The sequence below is a fragment of the Clarias gariepinus genome, chromosome 5 (assembly GCF_024256425.1).
Source record: "Clarias gariepinus isolate MV-2021 ecotype Netherlands chromosome 5, CGAR_prim_01v2, whole genome shotgun sequence".
NCBI classification, from domain to species: domain Eukaryota; kingdom Metazoa; phylum Chordata; class Actinopteri; order Siluriformes; family Clariidae; genus Clarias; species Clarias gariepinus.
Window position 1 is genome coordinate 27,379,965 of NC_071104.1, and position 23,897 is coordinate 27,403,861.

At 36.4% G+C, this 23,897-nt stretch overlaps 1 protein-coding gene across 1 annotated transcript; it reads left to right on the top strand.

Annotated features, from left to right (window-relative positions):
- The first annotated feature begins 756 nt into the window (after positions 1-756).
- LOC128524183 (solute carrier family 35 member F5-like) lies at positions 757-22,633 on the top strand. The gene is made up of 16 exons (XM_053496593.1): positions 757-876; positions 2,622-2,716; positions 2,832-2,937; positions 3,513-3,656; positions 5,571-5,633; positions 5,940-6,012; positions 6,839-7,014; positions 7,933-8,014; positions 8,268-8,355; positions 8,453-8,517; positions 9,595-9,699; positions 9,785-9,944; positions 10,587-10,677; positions 19,411-19,565; positions 20,925-21,021; positions 21,823-22,633. The coding sequence occupies exons 2-15, from the start codon at positions 2,703-2,705 to the stop codon at positions 21,004-21,006; spliced, it is 1,404 nt and encodes a 467-aa protein (XP_053352568.1). The 5' UTR covers positions 757-876; positions 2,622-2,702; the 3' UTR covers positions 21,007-21,021; positions 21,823-22,633.
- The last annotated feature ends 1,264 nt before the right edge of the window (positions 22,634-23,897 follow it).

Here is a 23,897-nt window from a genome sequence, read left to right on the forward strand (position 1 = left end):
CAGTGCCCCTTTTCAGGTATGACAATGTGCCCTGCCCCACTGCTAAATCAAGGTTTAAGGAACACAATAAAGAGTTACATATGTTGACTTAGCCTTTAAATTCCCTAGATGTCAATGTGATTGAGGATCTGTTGGGTGTGCTGGACTAACATGTCTGATCCATGAATGCCCCACCTTGCAACTAACAGGACTTAAAAGATCTGCTGCTAACACCTGGGTGCCAGACACCTCAGCACAGCTTCAGACGTCTTATGGATTCCAAGTCAGAGTTGTTTTGGTGACACGAGCCTTTGTTCGGGATTGGCAATTTATTTTTTTGGACTATTTGCAACTAGTGTGACAACTGTAGTGTAAGTTTATGGACATTTTCAGAATCAAGTAGTCTACCTATTATACGTCATATTGACACCCGGAAATCCTAAACTGGATTTCAGTGATTTAGTTTGTCAGTGAGCAGCCGAAAGAACAACAACAGTTTGTCAGTGGTATAAAACAAAAAAAAATTACAAATAGTAGATAGAGCAATAACACCGCAAAACATTTAACTACACGGTTTGCTTCCGCTAAAATGGTAGTCAAGGAAGTACAATTCAATTTTCAAAAAAGACTGATACGAGCGTCGTTTTTGGTGCATCCTGAGAAATGTAGTTTTCTACATGTGTCATTAGAATACTCAGTATTAGACGTCTACCAGTATTGAAACTACAAATCCCACCATGAATGAAGATCAACGCCAAACGAGTGAAGTGAAGTCATAAACATCAGCAGCGTACCTAAAAGTCATGTAAATATTTACTGCACCAGTTGAGCTGCTTTTTTTCTGACAAAGAATATTTGTTCTGCTCCGGTTCATGAAGAAGAAGGATTCAGAAACAGGTAATGGAGCCCGACAAGGTTTGGTACATTTATTGACTTTTTAATTATTTTAGAAATTATTTTTAGCTGATGTGGGCTCATGTGTAGTAGCTGTGTTAGCTCTGGTTCAGTGAAGCTGCTGGGTCTCAGTCTGGGTTTAGCTACATTTTAAACTGCGTTAATGTTTGAGAGATAAACAGCAGCATAGCGACTTACTGCACTCAGACTCTGGGCCAAAAGAAATCAGTATCTACTCAAATCAAAATGTGTTCATTTAGATTTATATTATTATTATTATTATTATTGCTCATTAAGCAATGTTACCGTCAGTGCTGATTATTTACCTGTGTAAAGATAAAGGGAAAAACAGGCTTATTTTATGAACTATTTTATTGAACAAATATTAAACGCCATTAGGCAAATGTATGCAAACGTGCAACAGTATATTTGTTTGTTTGCTAGATTTTTTTGTTTAATTTTTTAGAAGACAAATTTTTTATTTGAAAAAAAAGGTCAAAACAAAACAGGTTGTAGGTATATCAGTGTCAAAGTCAACAATCAACAGAACACTTCACCAGAATAAATGCACAATGTTAACAACTAGATGTTAACCATTTGTAAGCATTAAAAATAGTGCTTAGTGCATTTCTTGAATCACATTCTATAGATCGCTAAGACATACATCTACTTATACAAGAAGGATTGGAAGTGAAGAGTTTGGATTAGGAAAGGACTGCTCATGATCTGCAGCATATCAGCCTATCTTATGGTGTGCGTGTGTGTGCAGCTGTCCAGAAACCGGTTCTCTTGTGTTTATTAAGGATTTGAATACTGACAAGAGCAGTGGGATGATTAAAGTGTAGAGAGGTATAGATTATACAGTATGATCTGCTCAGATCCAGGCAAGTGCCTTAGAATCATTGCAGGGATTTAAAGCTGTATTTGATATGAAATGCTCTAGGTCTCAAGATTTCTTCCAATTGTCATTTCAGAGAGTTTTGTCTTGCCGCGTTTGCTCTCAGCTTGCTTATCATGGACAAACTGATCATTATGATTTATACGTGTTTCCTCAAACTCATTTCCCTTCTATTTTTTTATTTTATTTTATTATTTAAAGCTACTTTACGACAATGACCATTGTTAAAAGCGCTTTATAAATGAAAACTGAATTAAACTGAATTGCCTGTACAATGTCCAAGTCGGTCACCTCACCTGAATCAGGTTGATCATGGATTTCACTTGCTAAAAACAAAATATCATAAGAACTGGCAGGAACTATGACATCTGCAGTAAATAATTAGTTAAAATGAATGCAGACATTAATGCAAAAGATGTGCAACCAAGAAGTGAAAATGAGAGTAAGGGGAACGTAAATCCCCTTAAATTACAGTATGAAAATCTGCACATTGGGCTTCTATTTTTATTCCATTTTAACTCCAGGAAACTGTGCTACGCATCTTAAATAGCAATACTTGGTTATCCCCAAATATTGATGGATGTATAAAGCTATATCTAATTATAACTATAGTTACTATTAGCAGTTGATTAGGATGTCCACCACAGTAACATTAAAAGAGAAATTGTAGAGCCTATGGATATGATTATCCTTTGCTTATTAATTGATTAGCAACCAGATCGGCATTAGACATATACATATTTAAGATTATACATTTATGCCAGTGATTAACTTGAGATTCAGTTCTGTCAGGGGCATTCCATAAATTCCAGGACATCAATCAATGCAGTCTTTTTTTTACACACACAAGACTGCAGGTACAGACTGTGATGTGTTTCTGGTGTTGCATCGTGGAGAGAGAGGCTGGCAGAGACAGGCGCATCCAATTCTAATGCGCCCAGCACGGTAAGAGTCCTTTACTCCACCTCTGCTATTCATTTTTAGTTTGTCTTTACAGCATAAGTTATTCAAGTAAATTATATGGTAGTGCTGCATTGTATTTGTGTTTGTGAGTGTGTAGGATGAATTGGGGACTATGTGGTGCCCAGAAGAGGAGGTTGGTGCTGGGTGTCATTGTCCTGTTGCTTGTGGACATAATCTGGGTTGCTTCATCCGAACTCACTGTAGTAAGTACAACATTTACCATGCCGCGCTCGCTTCCCCACACATTTGGATTATAATACAGTTTTAAAAACATAGCTACAATGTAAGATGCATTTTACTAGTCCATTATGCAATATAATATGACAGCACAATTAAATGCACAATTTTGAAAGTATTGTATTATTTTCTATTTTGGCAGCTTGGCCTAATTTGTTATAGTTTATAGTAACAACTAAAAAAAGAAACATGTTTTAAGAACATCACACATAAAAACATTTTATAAAGAAGGCAATAATTGATATGGAAGGAGTGTCCCTGTCTCCCTAAGGGAGATAAAGCTGTTCCATTACATTTTTAGACGTGGGAGAGTCTTCAGGACAGATGACTTTGTGCAATAAATAAAGCATGACACAATATGCTGTTACAGAAAACTTATTAACTTTTGGGTAATTCATATCACCCTATTATTGGTTATTTTCCTATAACAGCATGTCATTTGTGTTCCTTTATTCACCGCTGTCCTTAATGCTTTGTGTAAGAATGGAGTATGGTAAATATAATTAAGTCTCACTCAGGTGTGTGTGTATGTGTATGTCAGTATGTGTTTGTGCAGCAGCAGTACAGCAAGCCCTTTTTCAGCACGTTTGTGAAGACCTCCATGTTCATAGTGTACCTGCTGGGCTTCCTGTTCTGGAAACCATGGAGACAGCAGTGTGCAACCCGACAGCAACGTGGCATATCTGTGAGTTCTGCAGCTTTCTCAATGTAGATTTCAACTGCTTTACACCTTATAGTGAGGCGAAATCCAATTGCATTTCACCCAGCAGTTAGCAGATGTTATAAATTCTGAATTAATAAAATGCTAAGCTTGGTATATAGTGTAAATCAGGTGTGTTCAGAGGTGGGCATAGTACGTAAATCCTGTATATAGATAAAAGTAGAGATTCCCTAGGGCAGCCCTTATTCAAGTCCTCCAGTCATTGGTGTACTTAAATAAAAGTTCAGAGTACTCACCTTTAAGTACCAAAAGTACAGGGCTTGTATATTCACAGTACCCTTATTTATAGAAAAAAAAATCTTTCTCTCTCTTTCCTGATTGTGAACGTGCTGTCTGTCAACCAGCTCTACCTCTGATTTTAAGCAACTGCTATGTTATTAGTCATGTCTTAACAGAAAACCAAGTCATGCAATTTTAAATAATGGTCAGCAGGTGGCTTTCCCCTTCAAATACTACACACCAATGTGGTCAGGTAACACAATGCTATGCGGAAATGTAGTTAGGTAGGAGTACAGATATTTACATTATTTTTGCACAGAGTAAAGGTAGAAAGTGTTATCTAAAAAAACTTGTTAAAGTACAGATATGTGAAATATATACCTGGGTACAATAACGAAAAACATTACTGTTACCTCCTACCTCTGAGTATACTTAATATTTACATTTAGTCATGTGGCAAACTGTATGTTTGTAGAAGAAACTTTTATTCAAAATTACCAACAAGAAAAAAAAAACAAAACATTCCAGCACAGAGCTGAGCAGTTACGTGGTTAAGCTGAGTTATTAAGGATTTATGAATATTGCTCAGTGGTCTAATAGTGGCTCTCAGTCAGTCATCACATTCATATCCATCACTAAGCTGCATTCTTTTTGGAATTATTCATGAATTCAATATGCACATTTTACAAACAAATAAATGGATGCAGCTTGTTGTTTCTTTTAATGCACTCTCCATTGTTAGTTCATGAAATAATATTTGAATGCCAACACTTTATCCATTTAAGAGAAACAGAGAGAATGTGGTGGGAGTGACAACTCTTGTCTCATATTGAGCTCTACTGTCTGAATTCTCATTTAATTTAACATAGAAGGTCATCATCTACAAGGAAATGGTGGAAGCTTGTGCACAAGATTATTTTTAAACTCTACAACATCTTTTTTTCACTTCTTATCCTGCCAGCTCCTCCTCCTTTGTCCTCTCTGACTGCTGATGACATTGCTATATTTTTTTCATGTGGAGATTGAAAACCTCTGTCAGACCTTCTTTGCTACCCTGATTCCTATACTAATAACTCAGGAGTCTGCTTAAAATAGTTTGACACGTTTTTCTCTATCCACGAAGAGATATTCTGCAAGTAATCTTGCTCTGCAAGCCCACCACCTGCCCATTGGTTTCCATCCCTTACATCGTGCTTTTCTTCATCAGTTCTTTAATTAATGACTCGTGATGATTTCCAAGCTGCATTAAAGCCTGCAAGGGTTATTTCCATTCTTAAGAAACTCACTCGAGTCCCCCTTACTTCAGTGACTAACAACTTGTCCCACTTCTTACTTTTCTGTCAAAAAATTCTCTAATGCACCATTAACAATCAACTGTCCCTCTATTTCACTGCCAAGATTCTACCCAGTCTGGCTTCAAAGCGGCACATTTCACAGAAGCCGTTTTTGCTGCCGTCACAAAGAAGTTCTATTCTGCTGGAACACCTAATCTACCATCACCCCTCATCCTCCTCAATTTTTCAACAGTGCCTGAAACTTTCAACACAACTGAACTGTCTTATCCATCCTCATGAGTCTTGGAATTGATGGTATGGCATTTTGGTGTATGTAAATAAATGCTGAAATTGCTAGAATCATAAGGTTTAATGTCATTTTCAGATTTCTGATGCTGATCCACCTGTGATTGCTGTCGGCACTGAAAACAACTATAATAATTCCCTAGTAAGTATATAAATTAAAATTTCTGATTCATGAGAAATTTAGGTGTCAGAATTAATAATTTCCGAAATTATAATTATGTATTTTAAAATATGATATAATTAATGCAGGGTTTTATTGACCGCACCATTTTAAAGGTTTCTGTGTCCTTTAGTGCCTTTGATGACCTTCATGTCTATTGTTAGAGCATTGTTTTTCACAGTGCATATAGAAACAAAGCCCCTACAGTATATAGAAAGAAAGTCTAGGTGGCTAAATGACTTAAGTCTACACTAGTCTGTGTACTAACTGTGTGTCATTGCTTTCTAGAGTGAGCCACTGTATGTGCCGGTGAAGTTTCAGGATGTTCCTGATAACAGCCTCAGTCGAGAGTCTAAGACTCGTAAGTATTGGTGCAAAAACTTTATCCAACATAAAATCGCTTCATTTAAGCGAAGTCAGTAAAGGTTTGTTGTTCTATATACAATATTTAACCTTTGTAATAAATTTTTTAACTTAGTTTTTATGATTTAATATTCAGTATATTAACATTTATGTAATGTTCACCCTTATACACTTTTCAGCATATACAATATGTGCCCATAAGTATGTGGACCCCCGATCATTTTTCAAACTTTAAAGCTTTTGTTTGCTGCAGCATTATCATTTACCTTAAGCAAGTCAAACCTGTTCTTGCATGAGCATACATCTGTGTACAAAGCGCAGTTTGCCTAGGTTGGACTGGAAGTACTTAAGTACCCAGCGCCTTCTTGTTCAGTGTTTGTGCCTGATGTGACAAGTCCTCTTGTAGCTCAGTAATCCCAAATCCCGATAGCCAAACTCCAAATCAAATGAAAATTCTTCCTTGGTGACCAGAAGATTTTTTTTAAAGCCAAGGGGACTAAATCTGGAATGGAAATTTTAACAAACACAAGTTTGGTACTCAGTGTTTACAAACTTGTGCCAAATAGGTTTTGTAATCTGGTTGTGTAATTAATTTATGTGCATGTATGTGTAAAAAATGTGAATCAAATGATTTAAATGGCTATAAATGTAAGGATATATATATATATATATATATATATATATATATATATAATTATTTCTAGCAATTTAAAATGGCATGCTGGCAAAAAGTAAAACCAAAACTATTTTTATTTCTTGATGCATGATGTTGTTTCTTTTCCTCTTTTTTTCTCCCCTGTGTGTTTTCATGTATCTGTGTGTAGCTGCAAGGAAGCAGAGAGTGAGGTTCAGCAATGTCATGGAGGTACGAGAACTTCCTCACTCTCAGGCTTTAGAAGCCAAACTGTCTCGAATGTCTCATGCTGCCACTTCACTCAGGATTATGGGTAAACTCAGCATCAGTGCTGTGGCCAAAATCAGCTTCTTCTTCTGTTTTGTGGTAAGAGCTCTTTCTCCCTCTCTTTCTTTCTCTTTCATACACACAAGTTCAATCAGTCTTGCCTCTTTCTTGCTCTCTGGGAAGAATTGTAGTTCTTATCAGTTGCCAAAACATTAAATGGAGTAAAGGAAAAATAATAGTACTGATATGTAAAAAATGAGACCGTTAAACATAGTTATTTATTTGTTTGTTGTTTGTTTCACTTATATTTACTATGCACTCAGAGTAATAATAGTCAATATAAAATAATAGTCAATATAAAGAAATGCGTACAGATTTCTCTTATATATTGTTTGATCGCATTTAGCTTTGATTAGAGCGCTAAGTGTGAAAATGAGTCCTCATGCTCCACCACTCTTTAGACCTGACCAACTGAAGCCACCCGGATCATAACACTGCCTCTAGAGGCTTGTACAGTATACACTATGCATGATGGGTGCATCGCTTCATATGCTTCCCTTCTTAAACTGACCTACCCATCACTCTAAAATATGGTCAGTCTGGACTCATCAGACCACATGACCTTTCTTCATTCCTCCAAAAATCAATCTTACAAACCGGAGCCATTTTTCCAACTGACTTCGCTACCAATTTTTGTTTTTATGGCCACACGGCTGTTTTGTCCTAATCCTGTAATATCTTGTCACATTGTGAGTGTGTAAATGCTCTGACCAGCTAAACTACAAAACATAAATGTGATTTTATGTTTCGTAAATCTTCTGTGGGAACGTACTGATTTATTCTGACCATTTTTTCCCCCAAAGTTCACTGTTCAGCACTATCCTTTTACTTTTTATTAATTTGTTGGATAGTTTGAACCTAATTCCAGTGATGTGTGTTTAGTCAGGTAATCCGCTTGAATGTAATGTCTAATCATCTGTAATATTCTAGTTTATTCTCTCTCTTTTTCTTTTTTAGTGGTTCTTGGCTAATCTAGCCTATCAGGAAGCTTTAACAGACACACAGGTGGCTATAGTAAACATTGTGTCATCCACCTCAGGTGAGACATTTAAACTTCAAGATGGTTAAAAAGACTTATTCCATGCTTTCCACATATGAATATATAAATATGCACAGTGCATCTCATAAAAGTTAATATCAGAATGCTTCTGGCTTATAGCTCATAAAAATATTTAATTTTGAGGCTTAATATTAATTTTTTTGAGATAAACTTTTTATACATGCATAAATAAAATTAATTGCACAAGTCTATTTAAATTGCTATATGTGTTTTGTGGTATTTGTTGGTTAAGGTCTCTTCACATTGATCTTGGCATCCATATTTCCCAGCAATAGCAGTGATCGTTTTACACTTTCCAAACTGCTTGCTGTTATTCTCAGGTGAGTTGACTATTGCTCAAATTTTGTCAAAATTTGTTAAAGGTTTATTTGTATCCATATTAGTAAGGTAATTTGTGTTTTTTCCCTCTTTTGCTAGCATGGTGGGAGTGGCTGTGGTCAGTTTCTCCGGGATGGACAGGTCTAGTGGAAAAGGCATTATTGGTAACCATTAAAATAACTTTAATTATTTGTTTGGTGTTAGTATGGCAATGTATTCATTCTTACTTTAAGTAATATAACATGGTAGGGAGTGCTATACTGCTGGATATAGCACAGTTGTAATACGGTCATAAACATGGACAATAGTTCTGCAAACACCATTTATTATCAAAGGGTTATGATTTGTTTGTTTATTTAACAAATTATTTTGCTTTGGGGATGTGCACCTAGGATGTGTAGTGATGTACAGTTTATAGTTTAATGTCTCAGGGGTATTCCTGTTCATTATCACCACTTGTGTATTGTAACTAATTACTTTCTTTCTTATGTAAAGAAGGAAAAATCTATTAGAGCAAAAGAAGTATAAATGCAAAGTAAAATGCAAAAAACAACAACTACAACAAAAAAAGTAAAGAATTAAACATAACAGCACATGTTGCTATAGAAGAATAACCAATGATGAGGTCATATGATGTGACGTGGGATCAGACCCACCTCAAGGATTATTTTTGAACAGGCCATCTTAAAATGTTTTTATCGACATTTTGGAACATGCTGTCTTTTTATATCATAGACAGAACAGTTTGCCAGCAATTACCTTGTTCTAATAATCAAAGAATGATACATTATTCTTTTATCAGTTTGTACTTAATAATGTAAACACTCTGCAAACAAGTTAGTTCCTGCCATCACATAACAGGATATAAACTGTTTCTTCACCAGCCTATTTTCTCTCTTTTGGAGCAATGACTGTTACAAAGCTCACATGAGATTTATTCCATATATGTTAAATAAACGTCACTTTGTAAAAAATAAAAAAATAAACTTCTTATCAACTATACATTTTTATTTTTATTAGCTCTTTATTATTTAATTAGATTTTTCCTTGAATTAGATAGTTCCTTGTGAATTAGCTGTGCAATATAAGATAATTATAATAACCTGTGATTTAAATTACTTTCTGCTGTAAAAACACTATAGTCAGAGTTGCTCTAGTGTTAAATTACATGTTAAAAGCTATCAGTATAAAATCTGACAAAAGATGATTTATGTTTTAGTGACCCTGCGGTTTTTGTGTAGGCTCTCTCTGGTCACTGCTGGGAGCGATCTTGTATGCTGTCTACATTGTAATGCTAAAGAGGAAAGTTGACCGAGAGGAGAAGCTTGATATTCCGATGTTCTTCGGTAAGTAGATAACACTAACCCTCTCACATCCACCAAAACCTCACAATAATATTCAGGGCGTCCATGATATATGTTATATGTCTAGGCTTTGTGGGCTTGTTTAGCCTGCTGCTGTTATGGCCTGGCTTTGTGCTGCTGCATTACTCTGGGTTGGAGCTGTTCGAGATGCCTAATCGGATGGTAATCAGCTACATCCTCATCAACGGCTTAATTGGGACTGTGCTCTCGGAGTTCCTCTGGTTATGGTACGTGACATGATGGTTTATGCTAGTGTAAAGGAGTAAGTACATGTTGTTGTATTGATTACATGTGCTTGCATAGAAAGGATGGCATTGGGTCAATTTTGGAGCAAACTGGGGAGAAACGTATTTTCACAAATAGTACTGACATAAAAATAAAATATTTTAAACAATACTAATGTATTGTCTAATGTGAACTGAAGGTGAGTTTTATAGCAGAATAATTAAAAAAAAACAGTGAATGCTGCTTGCCAGACAAAAATTTATCCTAAGTAACTCACAGCACCCAAAGGATCTGCTGGTAACATCCTAATGCCCTACACTGCAGAACACCCCCAAGGCGTTTGTTCACAAGGACATCCTAAACAACCTTAGGGGTGGTGGTCAGGTGTACTTTTGGACATTTTATATAGTTTAATTCTAGTATTTCAATTGTTTCAATGTAATATTGTTTCAGTTCTAGTGAAGTAATTGTTTCAATGTGATATTGTTTTAATCCTTAGCATATTGACATGCCCTAGCTTAGGTTGTAGGTATTGGTTTACATGTTGAATTGTAAGTTGCAAAAAAGAGCTTGTACTTAGTATAAATATACTATAGGTCTCAATACTCATTAAATTTGCTATATGTACGTTTTTCTTTTTACAGGGGCTGTTTTCTCACTTCATCTCTAATTGGGACACTGGCTCTGAGTTTAACAATCCCACTGTCCATCCTGACTGATATATGCTTGCAGAAGGTGAGGTGTTAAAACAAGTGTTTATGCGTATATATAATATATTATACAGTGAGGTCCATAAGTATTTGATCACCCTGTAATGTTGCAAGTTCTTTTACTTAGTAATTTAGAAATCATGGAGGGGTCTACAATTTTTAGCATCGGTGCATTTCCACTGTGAGAGACAGAATCTAAAAAGAAGTTACTTTTTAGTACTCTGTGCTCTGTGCCCCTGATATTAATGCCAGTAAACAGTTGTTAGCATCTCACTGCTATAGATAGCGGTTCAGTGGCTAAAGTAAAAAGTAAAGGGCTAAGGGGACAACTTTGTCTAGTACCACTTGACAGGGGGAAACATTTTGAACATACTCTATTTGTAATTATATATGCTTTAGGGCAGGGGTCTCCAAATCCAGCCCTGGAGGGCCAGTGACCAGCACAGTTTGTAATTTACAAACACTTAAACACACCCACTGAACCTAGTAATTAACATATTAGTTAAATCAGCTATGTTTAAAAAGAAGAATCACCAAACTGTGTTGGACACTGGCCCTCCAGGATTGGGTTTGGAGACCCCTGCTTTAGGAAAAGCATATAATAACTTAATCAGTGAAAGATGATGTATTCCAAAGCCGAATCTTTCCGTCACAGAGAATAAATATTTCCACTTCACCCTATTAAATGCTTTTTCAGCATCTAATGATATGACTGCCTGAGGGACAGGCATAGAGAATTTAGACGAGTAAATCACACCTAATAATTTCCAGATATTACAATAAGAGTGACAGCCACTTATATATGGAACTCCAAAGTGTTCAAAATTAAATAAATAAATAGGACATGATGAAATAAATCACTATGAATAAATAAAACACATATATGTAATATGAGAATGATATTGTGAAATAATGGAACATATTTTGAAAAAAAGCTTATTATTGTGAAATATATTGCACGCTGCTATATACATTTTCTTATTATTATGAAATAATATTTCATGGTCATTATTTTTTCCAATAACAAAGATTATTGCAGAGGCATTTTATTTAATTCATGCTGTTTTTATTTCAAAATGTCAATTTTTCAAAGTCAGTTTTTATTTCAAAATCTCGTTTTTCACGATGGCTTATTTATTTCATTATGCGACTTTTCAGCAGAATGAGTCGTTCCGTCAATCAAGAGCGATAGGGCGAAGCCAGCTGTGTGATTGGTTGCTCCTTTCAGACATAAGTATTAGCGCATGAAGTATCGAGTTAGGTCTAATGGTGCAATACGTATTGTATTATTCCTCTCTATTTGATCTGCTAAAATGAGCAGAACTAACTGAAGTTTACACCAGTCCGCCATCTTCCATGACTTTTGACTTAGCACACAACTTACTAGTATAAAAATATAAAGCAATACAGAAATAAATTCTTTTTAAATATATTATTTGAAGTATCACTGAACATACACTACCGTTCAAAAGTTTGGAGTCACTTTCTAACTCCATCATCGTTACTGATTTTTATTTCTTTCTACAGTGTAAAGGAATGCTGAAGGCGTCCAAAAATGCATTAATCTCATTTGAACAGTTGATATTTAGATGTATCTGCTACTTCTGCTCTGTAAAGACTTCATAACGCCTCTAATCTGAGGTGCTGTTAATTGGTCATTTTTCAGGCTGATAACTCTAAATGAACTTCTCGTCTGCAGTAGAGGTAGGTTTTGGTCTCGCCCTCCTGGGATGGCCTTCATGAGAGCCAGTTTCATTATGGTGCTTGACGGATTTTGCAAATGCATTTGACAATACTGTTCTTGCAAGAACTATTACAGAAAGGCTGACCTCTGTGTCTTCGAATAACAACTAACTGTTGTTTTTGTTACATAATTACCTAATTCTATATGTGTTATTTTATAGTTTTGAAATCTACAGTATTGTTGTAGTATGTAGAAAATGAATCACTAAACAAAAAGAAGTTTGCAAGTGACCCCAAACTTTTGAACGGTAGTGTATATTGAGTTATGTTTGTAAAACAAAAGAAAGAACATTAAGACAAACAACATATAAAACTATAAAGACAATATTTTAGGGGGGGGTCATCTTGATGCAGTCAGTGTTAGATACACCACTCATCAGTGTAAGCTGCAAGTGCAGCAGGTCAGTGATGATGAACCAGTGCCTGCTGATGATGACCAACACCTCTCCCCTGATCTACCTGAGTGAAAATAATGCCAATCAAACTGAACAGGTAATCTGGAATAAAATCAGTAGCAGCATCAGCTCATGCTAGTAATTATTATTGTAGTCAATATTATTTCAAAATAATATTTTCTCAGCCTTATTTTGAATTAATATTGTCTACAATAATAATTAAAATGAGTAACTAATTTACTAGCCCGAACTAATGCTGTCTCTGTTTTTATTTTAGTTTACCTGTTCAGTTGATTTTCACTTGGCTCGGGTACATAAGGGGAGAGGTGTTGGTCAACATAGTCACTGACCCTGAGGCTGCTGGATCCAGACTCGCTGTCCCTGACCTTAACGTTAGAGCTGTCAGAGCCCGTGGAACTGTAATTTCCCCTTACGCCAAAGGCATAATCTGTTCATTTGAGGAATTTCACAGAATCCGCTTTTAAAGCTTTTTCTTCTTGTTGCGTAAATTTATTTATTTATTTTTTCATCCATGGCAGTTATTCATTCTCTGCTGTATCGAGAAATAATCCATCTCTCTCCCTCTGTAAATTAAAAGTGAAAGGGGGCGTGGTTTCAGAACACGTATGAAATAGGATCACAATACATTCACATGCACTCAAACTGTGCCGCTTTGGGCCGGATAGTTCGGGGGGAAAAGAGCTCAGAGCCAACAATAGCGTTCAGCACAAAACATTTATCAGCCTTTTTCAGCGTCACAAAATTATAATACAAAACATACAGTAAAAGTAAAGAAAAGGGTAAAACAATAGAGCGTTTCTGTGGGGAGCAGCTGAGCTCCTGCTCCGTTCTCTCCTCATCACGCGCAGCAACTCATAAGGGGGCAACATACTGTAATACAACATAGTTTTGCCCGATACAAAACACGCTCTTTGTCTGCGGCGCTCGTACGATCAACGCACTCATCTATCTGCGTAAAAATGAGATGCAATATTATAGTTTCCGTCATTTTAAAAATAAATTTACGTACTGACTGGGCTGGCCACATTAGGAACATAGGGTGACATATAAGAGTGGAGGCAGAAGCACTCAGGTCGACTACATCTTGTGTCGACGTTGTAACCTGAAAGAGATCAGTGACTGCAAAGTGTTGGTAGGGGAGAGTGTAGCCAGACAACACAGAATGGTGGTGTGTAAAATAACCCTGGTGGTGAGGAAGGCGAAGAGGACAAAGGCAGAGCAGAGGACAAAATGGTGGAAGCTGAGAAAGGAAGAATGTTGTGAAGTCTTTAGGGAGGAGTTGAGACAGGCTATGTGTGGTCAGGAGGGGCTTTCAATTGACTGGACAACTACAGCCAATGTGATCAGGGAGACGGGTAGGAGGGTACTTTGTCTATCATCAGGTAAGGGGAAAGTGGACAAGGAGACTTGGTGGTGGAATGAGGAAGTCCAGGAGTGTATACAGGGAAAGAGGCTAGCTAAGAAGAAGTGGGACACTGAGAGGACTGAAGAGAGTAGACAGGAGTACAGGGAGATGCAGAGTAAGGTGAAGGTAGAGGTGGCAAAGGACAAACAAAGAGCATATGAGGACTTGTATGCTAGGCTAGACAGTAAGGAGGGAGAGGTGGATCTGTACAGGTTGGCAAGGCAGAGAGATAGAGATGGGAAGGATGTGCAGCAGGTTAGAGTGATTAAAGATAGAGATGGAAATGTACTGACAGATGCCAGGAGGGTGATGGGAAGATGGAAGGAGTACTTTAAGGAGTTGATGAATGAGGAAAACGAAAGAGAACAAAGAGTAGAAGAGGTGACTGTTGTGGAACAGGAAGTAGCAAATATTAGTAGAAGTGAGGTGAGAAGGGCGTTGAAGAGGATGAAGAGTGAAAAGGCTGTTGGTCCTGATGACATACCTGTGGAGGTATGGAAGTGCTTAAGAGAGGTGGCAGTAGAGTTTTTGACAAGTTTGTTTAACAAGATCTTGGAGAGTGAGAGGATTCCAGAGGAATGGAGGAGAAGTGTATTGGTGCCAATTTTTAAGAACAAGGGAGATGTGCAAAGCTGTGGCAATTATAGAGGTATAAAGCTAATGAGCCAGACAATGAAGCTGTGGGAAAGAATAGTGGAAGCTAGGTTAAGGGCAGAGGTGAGCATTTGTGAGCAGCAATATGGTTTTATGCCTAGAAAGAGTACATCAGATGCAGTATTTGCTTTGAGGATGCTGGCGGAGAAGTACAGAGAAGGTAACAGGGAGTTGCATTGTGTCTTTTTAGATTTAGAGAAAGCGTATGACAGGGTGCCAAGAGAGGAGCTGTGGTATTGTATGAGGAAGTCTGGAGTGGCAGAGAAGTATGTTAGAGTGGTGCAGGACATGTATGAGAGCTGTAAGACAGTGGTAAGATGTGCTGTAGGTGTGACAGAGGAGTTCAAGGTGGAGGTATATCTGCATCAAGGATCGGCTCTAAGCCCCTTTTTGTTTGCTCTGGTGATGGACAGGATGACAGATGAGGTAAGACAGGAGTCTCCATGGACTATGATGTTTGCAGATGACATTGTGCTCTGTAGCGAGAGCAGGGAACAGGTGGAGGAAAATTTGGAGAGGTGGCGGTATGCTCAGGAAAGCAGAGGAATGAAGGTTAGCCGCAGCAAGACAGAATACATGTGTGTAAATGAGAGTGACCCAGGAGGATCAGTGAGGCTACAGGGAGCAGAAGTAAAGAAGGTGCAGGATTTTAAGTACTTAGGGTCAACGGTCCAGAGCAACGGAGAGTGTGGTGAAAGGAGGTGAAGGGGCGGGTACAGGCAGGTTGGAATGGGTGGAGAAAAGTGTCAGGTGTGTTGTGCGATAAAAGAGTATCAGCGAGAATGAAAGGAAAGGTGTACAGGACAGTGGTGAGACCAGCAATGCTCTACGGCTTAGAGACAGTGGCGCTGAAGAAAAGACAGGAGGCAGAGTTGGAGGTAGCAGAGCTGAAGATGTTGAGGTTCTCTTTGGGAGTGACAAGGATGGATAGGATCAAGAATGAGTTTATCAGAGGGACAACCCACGTTAGATGTTTTGGAGATAAAGTCAGAGAGGCCAGATTGAGGTGGTTTGGACATGTTCAGAGGAGAGATTGTAAATATATCGGTAGAAGGATGCTGAGGTTGGAACTGCCAGGCAGGAGGTCTAGAGGAAGACCAAAGAGGAGATTTATGGATGCAGTGAGAGAGGACATGAAGTTAGTTGGTGTGAGAGAAGAGGATGCAGAGGATAGGGTTAGATGAAGGCAAATGATTGCTGTGGCGACCACTGAAAGGGAACAGCCAAAAGACAAAGGAGAAGAAGACTGGGCTGGCCAGATTGACCAGTGGCCCACCGGGAGAACGCCCGGTGCTCCAGATGGCCAGTCCGCCACAGAGCCTAGCACGTTGTTGCTAGCTGTAGCAGGTCCGCGGAGTAGGTATTCAGGGAAACTAATCGATGTTAAAAGATCAGCCAATAGGCGCGCAGGTCCAACCCACTGACGATGATTGACAGAACGACTCATTCTGCTGAAAAGTCGCGTTCTGAAATAAATAAGCCATCGTGAAAAAGGGGATTTTGAAATAAAAACTGATTTTGAAAAAATGACATTTTGAAATGAAAAAAGCATGAATTAAATAAAATGCCTTTGCAATAATCTCTGTTATTGGGAAAAATAATGACCATGAAATATTATTTTATAATAATTAGTAAATTTATATAGCAAAGTGCAATATATTTCACAATAATAAGCTTTTTTTTTTTAAATATGTTCCATTATTTCACAATATCATTCTCATACTACATATATGTGTCTTATTTATTCATAGAGTGATTTATTTCATCATGTCCTATTTATTTATTTAATAACACTTAATAACACTTCGGAGTTCCATACTTATAAACTCTTTTTGGTCTTTTGAGATCAAGTTCTCCAATACAGTATATAAGATTAAAGCAATTTTTGACAAAATTTTAACATTGGAATTTAGGAGGGAAATTGGCCTATAAGAATTATATTTTAAAGGATCCCTTCCAGGTTTTAATAAAATTATAATGTTTGCTTTATTCAAGGTCTGTGGCAAGCTACCCTTTTTCCAAAGAGTCCACAAAAATTTATTGAAGAATAGAGGCTAGTTTATCTGCAAATTTTTTATAAAAACCTATTGGATAGCCTTCAGGGCCAGGAGCTTATTTTGCTCTGCATTTGTATGATAGAGTTTAAAATGTCTTCTGTTTGTATGTGCTGATCCAAATAGGTTTTCTCCACTGAATTGAGTGGGTATATCTATACAGTCTAAAAATTCAAACATTTCCAAGGCTTTTGGAATTAACAAATTTAAGAAATGGTTCTTACAAATATTATTAATTTGAGTACGGTTAACTATTAAATCGTTGTTACTATTATAAATTTGGGGTATAAGTTTGGATCATAATAATAACAAATACCATTCAGTTTTGTTTGTTGATAACAGGTTATACTGAAAGTTTAACCTTTCCTTATATAGTTTGGATGTGGGCAACGTGGAATATAGGTAATCTAACCTTCAAACTTTGAAGACAGTTAGATTATACAGCTTTTGTTTGTTTTTTATTGAAAGTTGTTGTATATGAAATTATTTTTCCCCCAATAACTACTTTAAGTGTCTCCCATAGTGTAGATGCATAAATAGTTTCTGATCTATTGTATAAAAGGACATTATCCATAGCCGTTGATATAAATGTACAAAACTCATGATCCGATAAAAAGGTTGTATTTAGTCTCCACATAGGCTGTTCGTTATGCCTCAAATTACAAATATGATCTAATTGTAAAGGAACCTGGTCTGATTCTACAATAGGTAAATACTGAATTTGTTCATTATAGGGAAGTCTAAGATTAATATATTTAAAAAATAATCAATTCTTGAGTAGGAGTGGTGAATTTGTGAGAAGTAGGAGCATACTTTGCTCTGTGGAAATAGAAAATGCCAAGGATCAACAGCCCCCACTTGATCTATAAACGTAGACAAGGCTTGTGCCATCTTTAGGATAAGAATTTAGGGTTAGAAGGGTCAAGGGATGGGTCCATAACGCAATTTATATCACCACCAAAAAGATGGGAATTTAGGTCTGGCAATGAAGAAACCAGACCCAAATTTATTAATAAAACTCAAATTGTCCCAGTTAGGAGCATATACATTGCCTAATAAAACGGGGACCTGGGATAGCATCAGGGGAGATACAACATATCTTCCCTGCAATAGAAGCAGAGGCAGTAAATTGAATGTCCTTATGCATCAGTATATATTTCATTGAGTGAAAAATTTGTCCCACCCAAGATTTTTTTTATTCTGAGATGATCATCAATGTAGAGGTGAGTTTCTTGTAAGTATATTTTTTCAGATTTTGCCCCTTTTGTTAGGGCCGTTTAAGCCTTTCACATTCCAGCTGATAAATCGAACTTTCGAAAAATCAGCTATATTCGACATGGGCTAATATGAATTAAACCAGCAAACATAAAACAGAAATGCCAACAGCAATATACACATTTCCTCACTATTAGATTCATGTAAAGGCCTAAAATAAAACAAAAATTTTTTTAAAAATGTAACACACAACCAAACTTCCAAAAAAAAAATTCTATGCTTGCTTCCCCAGCAAGCTGCAGAAACCCTTTTACCCTTTTTGGCTCCCGATTATCCAAACTTACTTCTCGAGATACCCCCAACCACGATATTTACATTGAATCCAACATCCAAGTGTCGTAAACATTATACTGAATATTCTTCAAGGCAATGCACACACACACACAAAAAGATATACAGTGTCACCTAGTCTCCGCAGGACAATTGTGTGTAGAATGTACCTCGACAGCCACCTTACACCGAGAGCCGTACTTTAGTCCTGTTCGAGGATGGCTTGTAAAAAGCAGCCTCAGGTGAGTCAAAAGTGTGAGTTTCCTCTCCGAGTCTCACATGGAGACGGGCAGGATACAAAAGTTAAAACTTTATACCTTACGATGGAAGCAGACGAGGAATGGTCTTGAAGATTGCCCTGCTCCAGGTTTGGGGCGAGGTGTGCGATGCACACATTCCATTACAGGTGGTGTTTCAAAGTCACAGCTTAAATGCCACAGGCTACCTAAGTATTGCTGCTGACCATGTATATCCCTTTATGACCCCAGGATAACGCACCATGTCAAAAAGCTAAAATCATCTTAAACTGTCTGCTTGAATGTGACAATGATCTCACATGTCCATGGATGCACCATGGATGTGCAGCTAAAAAATCTTCTTTAGCTGTGTGATGCTATCGTTTCAATATGGACCAAAATCTCTAAGCAATGTTTTCAGCACCTTGTTTTATATTATGCCACAAAGAATTAAGGCAGTTCTGAAGGCAAAAGTTTTTTTTATATTTTAATTAAAACAGTGCTAGAATGTTATAATACAGACTGTCAGTTTAAATTTAAGGGTATTTCCATTTATATTGAGTGCACCATATAGAAAATAATACTGGGTAGTACTGGGTTTATTTACTCATTTATTATTAATATTTATTTACTGGGTAGTAATTAGATTAGACTATACATATATTCTCAGCTATACAAACAGTGTAACCTAATCTATGTTTCCAGACGAGTTTCTCTTGGTTATTCTTTGCTGGAGCAGTTCCAGTTTTTCTCTCCTTTTTCCTGACTGCACTCCTGAGCCAGTACAATAACTGGGACCCAGCGATGGTGGCGCTGCGGAGAGTTTTCTCCTTTTTCTGCCGCAAGCACAGGATTCACAGGTGGGGATTCCTTACTCAAACCTGAAATTTAGTATTAATTTAAACTCTAAGACTACAGTTGTATGCATACACATACCTCAACAAATTACATACAAATTTATTTATATGTATACTTTTAACAATGATCATAAGACGTTAACTCAACCTTTGCAGCAAACTGTAAAAAAAATAACGTTGGTTTTGTTTGTTAATGCATGTTGGATGTTTTTTTTTTTTTTTTTTTTTTTTTAATTAACAAAAAAATGTTATGTAGCCAGTCTATTTTATCTGTCTATTCTTGCTTTAGTAATTTAACTACTGTTGCTAGAATTATTTTTCTGGGAAATTCTTAAACTATGTACAGCATGTTTAAGACCAACCCAGTGATTTCACATAATATTCAAGTGAGGGGTCTGCGAGGGAGATTCCAAAAGCATTTCCTGGAGTAGTTTATGGTTGATTTTGGGGTGAATTTTGAATCATTGATCTGTTGTAGTAAATAAACTATCGTTGTCAGACTTTCTGTATTACATTTGCTTCGAGAATTTGGATAAGCCTAATTTGGTTCAGGGTGCCCAAACCTTTGCATACAGCTGTTAACTAGACTAAGAGTAATTGAATGGCTACATTTTAACAGAATCCTCTTTATCGTCTAAAGACCTTTTGGCTAATTATCCAGAGGTCCATGTTTAAGATTGTTTCATGGCCATTCCAAAGTTTTTAACATGTAATTTCAGAAAATCTGCTTTGAATAAGTGCATTGTACTTTGGAAGCAAGTTTTCAGACTTTGTTTGGTTCATATTTTCTTTTAGTCATCACACTTTGACAGCTCCTACCTGTCTTTCAGATTTCTATTGTATTTGAGAGGCAAATTACTTTTTTGCCTTCCTAAACAGCTTCAATGTGTTTGTAATGTCAGTGAAAGTGATTACAGTATTCTGCATTGAATCAGAATATAACCCACAGTGACAGCAGGATTAGTAATATATGAATGTTTTAAAAGCAAGCAATAGTAGTCAAGTAATATCCCTGCAACAAAGGAGGGAAGTATATGCAACTGTTTCTTTTGTCTTGAAATAAAAAATGAAATTCCTTATGGTGATTCATTGTCATTATTATTATTATTATTATTATTTTCATTATTGTTATTACATAATTCTTAATGAGATACATATACTGTACATGTTTATTGTGGTACATGTGTATGTATGGCCCATACAAACACAGGAAATCGTGAAATTGTAGTTTAAATTCATGTATATTTTAAAACAGTGAACTGTCTAAGTAAAAAGAATAAAACTAAGACACACAGATATTCATTGTTCGATGGAAGTTCTGTCCGTTTGATGTGTGTGTGGTATTGTGTGGGTGTTTTATAGATTAGCAGAGGACAGTGAGCAGTGTGAGAGCCTCATCCCTTTACAGAGCTCTGCCCTGGATAACAGAGGTTTCTGCTCTTGATTAACATTTTAAGAGGTAAGCTATGACCTTTGTACGTGCATGTGTGAAAAAGCGGCATAAGCACTTCCAAATCATCGTGTTTTACTTTCTATGGATGTTGTTTGCTTAGATTGTATTAAAATTGACCTTGATTTGTTCCACATAAAGTCTACAATTTGGTTAAAAACAATCCAAACTCATCATTTTGTCTAATATATATTTTATGGTCTGTTTGGAGTCTGTAATCACATTTGATTATGTTTTGTTATATGTGAGATAGATAGTAATGCTATGTAAGTGTAAAGACGGGATTGTAATGCTTGTGAAGCCATTTTACAAAATTCAGTGTTTGGTTCGGAGGACATCTTATTGCAAATTTTCCATCTGCTATGTGTCCTAAGACACAGGAATAAACAAGAGCTAAGGAATTCTTTCTTGAAGACAGATGGAGGGTTGAAAACTGTTTAGTTTGGGTTTCTCTAATTCCAAAGCAAGACAAGGCAATCATGCGTCCTTGGTAGCACATTACTCCTGAGTTAACTGACCCCATGTTCATTTTATTTTGAATACAAATTAGATGGAATGAATGAAAAAATGTGGCAAACTGCTTCTGTCTGTGTCTTTGCGTGTTTATACAAAATTTTCAGAGAGAAAATATGAATAACATGCCTCAGATTGAATCACCACCCACCTAGACACATGTTTACAAATTGACATCAGTCTGCTATTTTCCTTGTGCAACTAGTAATATTTAAGCCTGTATTTTAAGAAATACTGTTTCTTTAGAAACAGTTCTTTATCAAAGAAAGCTAACTAAAGTAAAACTTCTTTACACAGGAACTGAGAAGCAGCAACGGACAATCTAAAACCTGCCATTGTGCCTCGTATCACTTCTTCCTTCTCTTCACATATACTGAAGACCTGTGATTGACCATTCTTATCCTCATTTTGTTGGCTGTGATATCTCAGGGCCAAAAACTACGCCCAAGCAAGCAGCCTTTATCAGCCATGATGGATGATCCAGACACACTGACTGACTTTCCAATCACAGTATCACAATCCGAGCCCTTCCCAAGTAAAAATGGGATTGTGATCAGTAGCTTCTGAGCTCTTGTAGTAACACTTTGTGTGTGTGTGTGTGTGTGTGTGTGTGTGTGTGTGTGTGTGTGTGTGTGTGTGTGTGTGTGTGTGTGTGTGTGTGTAAAAATAGGATTGTGATCAGCAGAGTCTGAGCTCTTGAAGTAACACTTTGTGTGTGTGTGTTTGTGTGTGTGTGTGTGTGTGTGTGTGTATGTTTTCATCAGTATCTTACAACATAAATTTATACAGACTGCACACACTACATAGTTATTGTTTCGCATTTTGATGTACATGCAGATTTGCTGGTTTCAAATCACCAATACTCCCATGAAGTATAAATAGCCTATAATCTTTTTAATCTTTGTACTGTAGATAGTGTCTAGATGTCAAGGTCCTAGTAAAACTCGCACAATCCCATTTACCATTGAAGGAAAACACTAAAGCCATGTACTATTGTAATTAATACATTGTGTGTATAAATTACCATTTAAATGTAATTAATACATTTTGTGTATGAATTACTAATTATAATCCAATACAAGTAAACACTATAGAATGTATGTATTCTCCTGCTTTTTTCACCCTCTTTAGCACATGGGGGAAAAAATCCTGTTGTCTCTTTTGTTGTGTCTTTTGCACATTGTGCTCTGAGTTTATACAGACCGCAGTGACCATGACACATTCTAGTTTCAATTTTGAAGAAATCAGACTGACTCACTGGTAAGTGGTGTAGGAGTTGGTCTGTTGTTCACTCACCAGATTTGCACTTTAAAGAAATACCTCAGACTATTTCAAAATTTGTTCACAGAAATCTTTGTGGACCCAAAAATCTTTTCAAATTAAACCTGAGCCAAGTTTGTGATCCGAGATCAGATAAATATCTAGTATGTGGCATGAAATGAAACACTCAGATCAGGGTTCATCTGACAGTTTCTCAAATATAAATATAATTTTATTACTGGGCAACAAAAAAACAGTGTATGAAAGCAAACGCTACAGTATGTATCTTCTGTGCATATTTTTTCCCTAATATTTACCAGTCCAGAAAAGCTATATATGCCAAAACTAAGAATTTATGCTAAAAACAGGCATTTAAAAAGTAATACCAAAGCTATTTGATATACTCTAAATTTCTAACTTTTCAATGCTGTAGCAGTGCAGTTAAATTATTATTCGCATTATTTTTAATCTGGTTCATATTCTGGTTATTTATATTATCTCAACATTTTTTGTAGCTACATTATGGTATCCATGCCTAATTAGAGGTCTCATCTATAAAAAGACAAATTATGCACATTAATGTAACATATATACCTTTTAGTAAAGAATGAAAACATTCTACAAAAAATTGCTGGTTCACATAAACATTTACTGTAAGAGAGTTTAACATAAACAGGCTTTCTATCTTTCTTCTATTGGAGGTCTTAAATGTCTTCTCTTTGGTAAGCCATATGATAGACTTATTGTACATGGAGATTAGGTTAAAAATCACTAAGTTTATTTTTGGGAACATGCTGTGGAGACATCTGTCGAGTGTTAATACTTTGACAAAAAAAAAATGTTCAGAAGAGAAAAGACATAAGAATTATTTAGCCCTAAAGCCTCAAGAACCATAACTGTACAGCTTTTCCTATTATTTACTGTATTCACTAATTATTAGAAATTATCGTTTAAATATAGGATCATGATCTAATTCATGCTTTTCCCTTTAAAAGTGGTCAAAAAGAATTGTACAAAAATGGAATGTATCTCATTGTAATTTGTTTCTTTAGAAGAAAAAATATAGAAACCCTGTATATTTCCACTGATGCAGCTTCTGGAAGAAAGCCTGA

What these genes read in the sequence shown, in the direction of transcription:
- LOC128524183 (XM_053496593.1), top strand. An exon ending in CTGCTTGCTGTTATTCTCAG is followed by an intron (nt 8,356 to 8,452) that starts GTGAGTTGACTA and finishes CTCTTTTGCTAG; the next exon opens with CATGGTGGGAGTGGCTGTGG. An exon ending in TCGGAGTTCCTCTGGTTATG is followed by an intron (nt 9,945 to 10,586) that starts GTACGTGACATG and finishes TTCTTTTTACAG; the next exon opens with GGGCTGTTTTCTCACTTCAT.